We start from the raw sequence: 9425 nt of genomic DNA on the forward strand, positions 1-9425 counted from the left end.
GTGCAGTGGTAATGATCATGAGTGGTTGTGTCTGGTTAGAATTGTCCATGCTAAGAGAAATCCCATCAACAGAGTTTATTTGGTGGTCCAGCATACAGCCATTTAGTATAATGAAATTTTGTTTTTATAAGTTTCTTTTTTGACTGGAAACTTGTCAAGAATGCTCTTAACTCAAACACAAATCTTCATGTTTTTTGGTACTGTGAGTGTGGGTGTAAGCTGGAGCGTGAGCTAGAGTGTAAACTGGAGAGTAACCAGAAGAGCTTTGGAGAGTGAGCTGAAGAGTGAGTTAGCAGGAGAGAACGCAGGATAGTGAGCTGGAGAAGACGCTGTAAAGTAAGCTAAAGAGTGAGTCTGAGGAACTGGAGAAAAAGATTGAGAGTGAGATGGAAATTAAGTTGTGGGTTAAACTGAAAAGTGAGCTGAAGAAGAGATTCAGCTGAAGGACTGAGCTGGGGACTGAGCTGTAAAAGTGAGTAAAAAAGTAAGCTGAAGAGTGAGTTAGAGAGTGAGTTGGAAAGTGAGTAAGTCAAAAAGTGAGCTGGGGAAGTGGAAAGTAAGCCTGAAAAAGAGCTGTATAGTTGGAGAGTGAGATTGAGATTGAGTTGGGGGTTAACCTGGGGATTGAGCTGGAGAGTGTGTTGGAGAGTGAGTTGGTGGTTAAGCTAGAGAGTGAGTTGGAGAAGAAGCTGAAGAGTAAGCTAGAAAGTGAGCTGGAGAAGAAAGTGAAGAGTGAGTTAGAGAGGGGGCTGGAGAGTGCTTTGGAGAAGAAAATGGAGAGTATGCTTGGGAATGAGCTGAAGAGTAAACTAGAGAGTGAGATTGAGAGTAAGATGGAGAAGAAGCTGGAGAGTAAACTAGAGAGTAAGCTAGGGTGTGAGATAGATAGTGATATGAAGAGGAAGTTGGAGAGTGAGCTAGAGCGTGAGATGGAGAAGAAGTTGGAGAGTGAGTTAGAGAGAGTAAGCTAGGCATGGAGGTGGAGCGTGAGATGGAGAAGAAGTTGGAGAGTGAGCTAGAGAGTGAGATGGAGAAGAAGTTAGAGAGTGAGCTAGAGAGTGAGATGGAGAGGAAGTTGGAGAGTGAGCTAGAGCGTGAGATGGAGAAGTTGGAGAGTGAGCTAAAGCGTGAGATGGAGAGGAAGTTGGAGAGTGAGCTAGAGAGTGAGATGGAGAAGAAGTTGGAGAGTGAGCTAGAGCGTGAGCTAGAGAGTTAGAGCGTGAGATGGAGAAGTTGGAGAGTGAGCTAAAGCGTGAGATGGAGAGGAAGTTGGAGAGTGAGCTAGAGAGTGAGATGGAGAAGAAGTTGGAGAGTGAGCTAGAGCGTGAGCTAGAGAGTTAGAGCGTGAGATGGAGAAGTTGGAGAGTGAGCTAGAGCTAGAGAGTGAGCTAGAGCATGAGATTGAGAAGTGGGCGAGTGAGCTAGAGCGTGAGATGGAGAAGAAGTGGGAGAGTGAGCTAGAGCATGAGATGGAGAAAAGGCTGGAGAGTGACCTAGAGCGTAGAGAGCTAGAGCGTGAGATGGAGAAGTTGGAGAGTGAGCTAGAGCATGAGATGGAGAAGTTGGAGAGTGAGCTAGAGCTAAAGAGTGAGCTAGAGCGTGAGATGGAGAGGAAGTTGGAGAGTGAGCTAGAGCGTGAGATGGAGAAGTTGGAGAGTGAGCTAGAGCTAGAGAGTAAGCTAGAGCATGAGACTGAGAAGTTGGAGAGTGAGCTAGAGCGTGAGATGGAGAAGAAGTGGGAGAGTGAGCTAGAGCATGAGATTGAGAAGTTGGAGAGTAAGCTAGAGCGTGAGATGAAGAAAAAGCTGGAGAGTGAGCTAGAGCGTAAGCTAGAGAGCTAGAGCGTGAGATGGAGAAGTTGGAGAGTAAGCTAGAGCATGAGACTGAGAAGTTGGAGAGTGAGCTAGAGCATGAGATTGAGAAGTTGGAGAGTAAGCTAGAGCGTGAGATGAAGAAAAAGCTGGAGAGTGAGCTAGAGCGTAAGCTAGAGAGCTAGAACGTGAGATGGAGAAGTTGGAGAGTGAGCTAGAGCTAAAGAGTGAGCTAGAGCGTGAGATGGAGAGGAAGCTGGAGAGTGAGCTATGGAGGTGGAGCGTGAGACGGAGAAGTTGGAGAGTAAACTAGAGCGTGAGATGGAGAAGAACTTAGAGAGTAAACTAGAGCGTGAGATGGAGAAGAAGTTGGAGAGTAAACTAGAGCGTGAGATGGAGAAGTTAGAGAGTAAACTAGAGCGTGAGATGGAGAAGAAGTTAGAGAGTAAACTAGAGCGTGAGATGGAGAAGAAGTTGGAGAGTGAGCGAGAGCGTGAGATGGAGAAGAAGTTGGAGAGTGAGCGAGAGCGTGAGATGGAGAAGTTAGAGAGAGCTAGAGCGTGAGCTGTGGAGGTGGAGCGTGAGATGGAGAGGAAGCCGGGGAGCTGCAGCAGGTGAGTTATTCTTTCCTACTGATTCAGGGCCAAAATCTACAAACTGAATTAGTTCCACATGAAGCCCGTCTCCCAGCCAGCTTCAATTCCTGGATCAGTTGCCAGGTTACAGTGTTCTGTTTAATTTACTGATTTATTACTCAGGGGTGAAGGTACGAGTGTATCACATTTCATCACTGTAATGATCGTTTACTGCTGTGTGTGTGTGTGTGTGTGTGTGTGTGTGTGTTACTGATACAGGATACAGGACGCTGCATGGTTTGGACGGAAATGTTGTCATATGAACCCTAAAAATGAAGGTTCCTTAGAAGGTTCCTTGAGCAATGCCGTAAAACAGAGGTTCTAAACCTTTCTCACAGTACAACCCCTTTTTATGGTTCAAAATATATTTCGTATTTCGCAACCCCCTCCTAATTAACCACCCCTCCTCAACCTACCCCCTCTCAAAAAAAAGGAAAATAATTATGTATATTTACTCACTTAATGTGATTTTTGGGGCTACAAAACCACATGGCCACTTTTTTTCACAGCAGAGGAATGCTTAGCTCACCATACTTGGCTCCAAAGAATCTTTAAATGGAAGGGCCTGGTTATCACTATAGCAATGAGGTTGGATGGCTGCATGCTAACACTGTGCTACATTAAATGAGCCCAGACAGTGGCTAGCTAATGCTATGCTAGCGATGTTGCATTGCATTAGCAGTGTTGGATGAGTGATGGCTGGGCCCAAATGTTGGCATGCTAGTGCCATGCTGGTGATGTTGGATGAGCCAGAGCCGTAGCATGCTAGGACGTTGGTGTGTCACTCCTGCTGGAAAATGAAATCTGCATCTCCGTAAAAAATGTTGTCAGCAGAGGGAAGCATAAAGTGCTAAAAGCACTTGATGTTTCTGGAAAACACAATTTTATTTTCCAGCAGGACTTGACACACTGCCCACACTGCCAAAGGCACTAATTGGTCGTATATAATATTCTAATTTTCTGAGACACTGATTTTGGGGTTTTCATTAACTAAGCCATAATTTTCATTATGTAAGCCATAATCATCGACAATAAAAGAAATAAACGCTTAAAATAGATCACTCCGTGTGTAAAACATCTACAGGGGTTGGACAGTGAAACTGAAACACCTGTAATTTTAGTGTGGGAGGTTTCATGGCTAAATTGGACAAGCCTGGTGGCCAATCTTCATTAATTGCACATTATTGCACCAATAAGAGCAATAAGACAGTGTGAAGGTTCAATTAGCAGGGTAAGAGCACAGTTTTGCTCAAAATATTGCAATGCACACAACATTATGGGTGACACACCAGAGTTCAAAAGAGGACAAATTGTTGGTGCACGTCTTGCTGGAGCATCTGTGACAAGCAAGACAGCAAGTCTTTGTGATGCATCAAGAGCCACGGTATCCAGGGTAATGTCAGCATACCACCAAGAAGGACCAACCACATCCAACAGGATTAACTGTGGACGCTGTAAGAGGAAGCTGTCTGAAAGGGATGTTCGGGTGCTAACCCGGATTGTATCCAAAAAACATAAAACCACGGCTGATCAAATCACGGCAGAATTCAATGTGCACCTCAACTCTCCTATTTCCACCAGAACTGTCCGTCAGAACAATAAATTATTGTGGTCTAAAACCAGGTGTTTCAGTTTCATCGTCCAACCCCTGTATATAATATATAATTTTCTCATTTTGAACTGAATTACTGAAAGAAAGTAACTTTTCAATGATATTCTAGCTTTTTGAGATGCATCTGTGCTGTATGTTTGTGTATCATATAGTATAGAGTGTGCAGTTTTGGGACGCAGCCACAGCATGTTTCTAATTATGTTCGTGGTTAATCTGTGACATATAGAACCACTTTTTTAAAAGGTTTTGTAAAGAACAAGAGAGAGGAAATGAAACACTCAGTAAAAACACACAGAACACACTGTCACACACCTGAAGATCATTAACCCGTTACTGTTCATATCGCAGAAATTCTGTCTGCTGCACATGTTTCACAAATGTACTGGCACCATGCCTAATGCCAGGCGTGGGCTAGAGGGGTATAGAGCCAATAGAAAAGAGAGTGTTGGAGCAGCATGCTCTGTATTCCACATTATTCTTTGTTTGGGGTTATTATGTACAGGGGTTGGACAATGAAACTGAAACACCTGTCATTTTAGTGTGGGATTCTTGGTTTCATGGTTAAATTGGAGCAGCCTGGTGGCCAATCTTTATTAACTGCACATTTTTGCACCAGTAACAGCAGAGTGTGAAGGTTCAATTAGCAGGGTAAGAGCACAGTTTTGCTCCAAATATTTCAATGCACACAACATTATGGGTGACATACCAGAGTTTAAAAGAGGACAAATTGTGGGTGCACGTCTCACTGGCGCATCAGTTAATCCAACAGGATTAACTGTGGACGCTGTAAGAGGAAGCTGTCTGAAAGGGATGTTCAAGGTGCTAAGCCGGATTGTGTCCCAAAAAAAAACATAAAACCACCACGGCTGATCAAATCACGGCAGAATTCAATGTGCACCAGAACTGTCCTGTTTCCACCACTGTTGAACTGTTCATCGCCACAATAAATTAAAGTGGTCTAAAACTAGGTTTTTCAGTTTCATTGTCCAACCCCTATATGTATGTATGTGTGTGTATTTTTCTTATATGTGTTTGTGGGTAAATGGGATTTAGTTGCCATGGTTCCTCTGGTGGAGCATTATTCACCCTCTTGGTGTTGGGTTGGATGGTGGATAAGGGTCTCCACCCAAGAGTTATTGTGTTATGAGAGAACCACTGCTTTTTTTTTTGGCATTTTTTGATGGTCTCTCTTGTTTTAAATAAAGCTTAAATAGGATAAGAAAATATTTTATACATATATAGTATGTTATAGCATTACATTACATAATGTTTAAAAGATACTCTGGTATATAGTTTTGGGTGAAGTTAAGAAAATATACAAAAATAAATTCAAACGAACTTAAACTAAATTGAATAACCAATTTTAAGTTTTGTTTTATCTTGTGGGATAAAATGTGTTAATACCGATGAGGTACATAGAAGATGAATTAGCTCTAAATGTAACTTTTAACTCTTACTTTTATGTCATCTAAACTCTTAAATAGCTAATTTAACACTCAATTTTGCTGTATCTATTCCTGAACAGTGAGAGACAGTTCCTCCAACAAAAGCAGGATAAACCCTTAAAGTTGGAAGAAACTATAAATAATCAGGTGTCCCAATACTTTTATTTATATAATATCCAGTACAAGAGATTCTACATCATAGAGAAGAACCCTTTAAACCTTCAGCTGCCATGGTTTTGTATTAAACTGTTGCCTTTACTAACAAAACCTGGAGGAACAGTATATATGTATGCAGCAGCACAGACAATCCCAGAATTTTACACTGCAGGACTCTGAACTCTACGCTTACACTGGGTAACTCTGTGCTGTATATTGGTTGCTAATTATTTTAAAGTGAACAGTCCTATTTGAGTAATGGTTTAATCCATATTATGGCAAGAACTACTCAACTAAGTAAAGAAAAAATGCTTTAGGAAATAAAGGCCAGTTAATATAAAACAATTAAAGAACTTAAGAACTAAGGTATCCTCAAGTACAGTCACAAAGACAAAGACAAAGAATGTTATGATGAAACTGGCTCTCATCAGGACTGCCCCAAGAAAGGAAGAACAAGAGTTACCAGTGTTCTTAGAGTTATCTATATTCTTATAGTTCGGAGTGTTCTTTGTTCTCTGTGTTCTCAGAGTTTTATGTTTTCTGTCTTTCCTTTGTTCTTTGTCTTTTTTGTCTTCTCTGTCTTTTTAGTGTTCTCAGTCTTCTCAGTGCTTTTGGTGTTCTTAGTTTTCTCTCTGTTCCACAGCTGGACCTGCTCTGGATTCAGAGATAGACCAACAGCGCCCTCTACAGACCACCACTCACACAGCCCTGATGAATCCTGACAACCAATCAGATTACAGAGATTTAATCTGAGGAGGGTAATAACAGTTCCATTCACTCAGTTCTCCCTGACCCCTCACACATAAAGCTTCCAGAGAAGATCCACTGGAGCTTCTGTTCTTAAAAATTGTCCGTCCTGTATGGTGACATAATTCCAAAATCAGCCTTAGCTAGTGCGTACTGAAGATGCTTAATATAATAATTAATAATTCATATTAATTGTTACTACTAGATGTGGAATAATTCATAGTATTTATGCAATATTCATTAATTAGTAGTTTTTTTTTTTACTTTATACATTGAATAATGTAGTTACTTACTGAAAGTATGGAAGATATAAAATCATATGTAGTATATATTGAAAAAATTACAGTACATACCAAACAATTCACAGATCATAAATTACTCATATTGGGTACTCATACAGGTTATTGAATAATTCAAAGTAGATACTGAATAATTAATTGAAGATACAGAATAATTCATAGTGGATACTGAGTAATTTATAGTAGCATAAAAAATCATAGTGGATACTGAATAATTTATAGTAAAGGCCAAAAAATTTTGTATTCAACACTGAATAAACCATATTAGATACTGAATAATTAATACTGGATACTAAATGAACAACTTTAAATAATTATTGTGTAACTTAACAACAAAGCTTTCAGCAAACTTATTTTTAACTCAAATATGTCTTAAGAAACAAAGCATATTTTATATATAAAAAAACTTTAATTTAAGTTAAATTGATTTACAACTTTACTATATTATTCTAAAGTTAGGTCATTTATTATGAATTTCCTTACGGTATAAGGAAGTGGAATAATGAGTTTCCCAACAGTGATAAATGGCTGGAGTGTGTGTGTGTGTTGTATATGCACACTGGCAGCAGTGCCTGTTTGCCACAGTGGTGATTTTATTTTTGTGAACTGGCCCGGCTTTATTCCCACTACCCACCAAACAGCTGGACCACCGACGGCCAACTGGTGGCCGAGCGGTAAACAGCTGGAGCACTGAGCCCCACTCTAATCCACATGTGATCAAACACACACACACACACACATAGCTGAAACAGAGCTAGGTGTGTGTGTGTGTGTGTATGGGGTGTGTGTATAGGGCTTAAATTCCATCTGGCATTATGAAGCATCTCCCCTCCTCCTTCTGCTGTGTATATGTGTGTGTGTGTGTGTGTGTGTGTGTGTGTGTGTGATCAGGCCAGTAATTAAAACGAGGAGGATAATTGGAATCTTTTTGTTACGTACAAAACAACCCATCTGTTGCTGTCTGAAATCTGCTCACACTGTCCTCTGTGTCCGTCTACGCCCCCCTCTCTCCCACACACACACACACACACACACACAGATCTGAATTATTGCCTTGTGTTTGGTAAGTGAAGAGGCTGAACTGGAATATGTATAGAGAAAAAGCCTGGTTTCAGAAAAAGAAGGGATCTGAGTGATCCAGTGGATGGAGGTTCTGCCACTATGATACAGTACAGGCCAAAAGTTTGGACACACCTTCTCCTTTTCAATGCATTTTCTTTATTTTCATGACTATTTACATTGTAGATTCTCACTGAAGGCATCAAAACTATGAATGAACACATGTGGAGTTTTATGTACTTAACAAAAAAAATGAGCTGAACTCCACAGTCACCGGACCTGAACCCAATCCAGATGGTTTGGGGTGAGCTGGAGCACAGAGTGAAGAAGGCAAAGGAGCAACAAGAGCTAATAAACACCTCTGGGAACTCCTTCCTTCAAGACTGTTGGAAAAGCATTTCAGGTGGCCACCTCTTGATGAAGCTCATTGAGAGAATGATGCCAAGAGTGTGCAAAGCAGTAATCAGAGCAAAGGGGGGCTATTTTGAAGAAACTAGAATATTACACTAGTAGGGATGCCTACATTGAAGTGAGCAAGGGTGTCACCATGTTTCCCTTCTAATGGGGAAGCTGGGGGAAGCACCTTAAGCCCTATCTGGACAGTATTAGTTTCTCAGGGGGTCCTGGGGTAATTTTTTTTTATAGGGGTCCCTGTGATGCAAGAGTTTTATCACTAAATAGAAGTGTGAAATATATTTTTTTTAATTTCCCCCTGAGAAACTAATCCCTTTAGGATAAGGCTGTAGACAACAAAACTATAATACCACTCACTGCACTGTCCACTGTGGGTGGTCATTTTAGCCTTCTATGACATATTCCCACCCAGTACACATGTGACTCTGTGGACCTCGCTCCAAATCGCTCTGTAATTCACCTGGCCTTGAGATGTGACATTAGCATGCTGCCAGTGCTTAATCACACTCACAAGGTAACATTCTTGTTACCAACGTTGGAACGTGTTTAAAAATATGGGTGAAGTAATGTCTTTTTTTGTTGTTTTAATGTTGAAATGATGTTGTTTTCACCTTTTAATCACCATAGAATATCACAAAAATGGTTGGATGAAGGAATGAAAAGGTGGTTTTACTTCCATTTGCAGAAATTGCTTTTTAATTTGGCACCAATTCTTCACTATACCTGGGGGGATTGCTTATGTTATATTTGTTTTACTGTTTTAGTGTTTTTGAGATCAGATGTTGAATCAGATTTGTTTGGTGAGTAACATTCTTTATACTCAGCTTTACTACAGTGATAGAAGTGTTGTTGAGAATTAACAAAATTTTGGGAGACGGACCACGCCTCAATTTCCCAAGCTCCTCCCCCTGGTACTACATATACCTCCCAGGTGCTCCTCACCTTCGTGACTTTCAACCTCGCACCCGCCTCCACCCCATCACCAACTTTATCATCATCACTCACCTAGCTGCAGGGGGGACCTGGCTTGAGAACCTTCTCAAGCTGTTCTGAACTGTACCCCAAGCAACATAATCACAGTTTCACCCCTCCCCCCGCATTGCGTAGGCGTGGTTCATTATAGCAAAGTTTATTGTTAACACTCTGTTAACCATAAGATTTTTTTTCCTCCTCCAAACAAATCTGATCTTTCTGAATGTGAGCTATGGTTTATTAAAGGTTAAATATACGACGTTAAAACAACGTTG

At 40.9% G+C, this 9425-nt stretch overlaps 2 protein-coding genes across 2 annotated transcripts; both read left to right on the forward strand.

Annotated features, from left to right (window-relative positions):
- Positions 1-589: 589 nt before the first annotated feature.
- On the forward strand, positions 590-1227 carry LOC125806085 (protein PRRC2C-like). The gene has a single exon (XM_049485720.1). The coding sequence runs from the start codon at positions 974-976 to the stop codon at positions 1214-1216; it is 243 nt and encodes an 80-aa protein (XP_049341677.1). The 5' UTR covers positions 590-973; the 3' UTR covers positions 1217-1227.
- Positions 1228-1266: 39 nt separating this feature from the next.
- LOC125806134 (protein PRRC2C-like) lies at positions 1267-1841 on the forward strand. Its single transcript, XM_049486020.1, has one exon. The coding sequence runs from the start codon at positions 1350-1352 to the stop codon at positions 1839-1841; it is 492 nt and encodes a 163-aa protein (XP_049341977.1). The 5' UTR covers positions 1267-1349.
- The last annotated feature ends 7584 nt before the right edge of the window (positions 1842-9425 follow it).

The sequence above is a fragment of the Astyanax mexicanus genome, chromosome 12, assembly GCF_023375975.1.
Source record: "Astyanax mexicanus isolate ESR-SI-001 chromosome 12, AstMex3_surface, whole genome shotgun sequence".
NCBI classification, from domain to species: Eukaryota; Metazoa; Chordata; class Actinopteri; order Characiformes; family Acestrorhamphidae; genus Astyanax; species Astyanax mexicanus.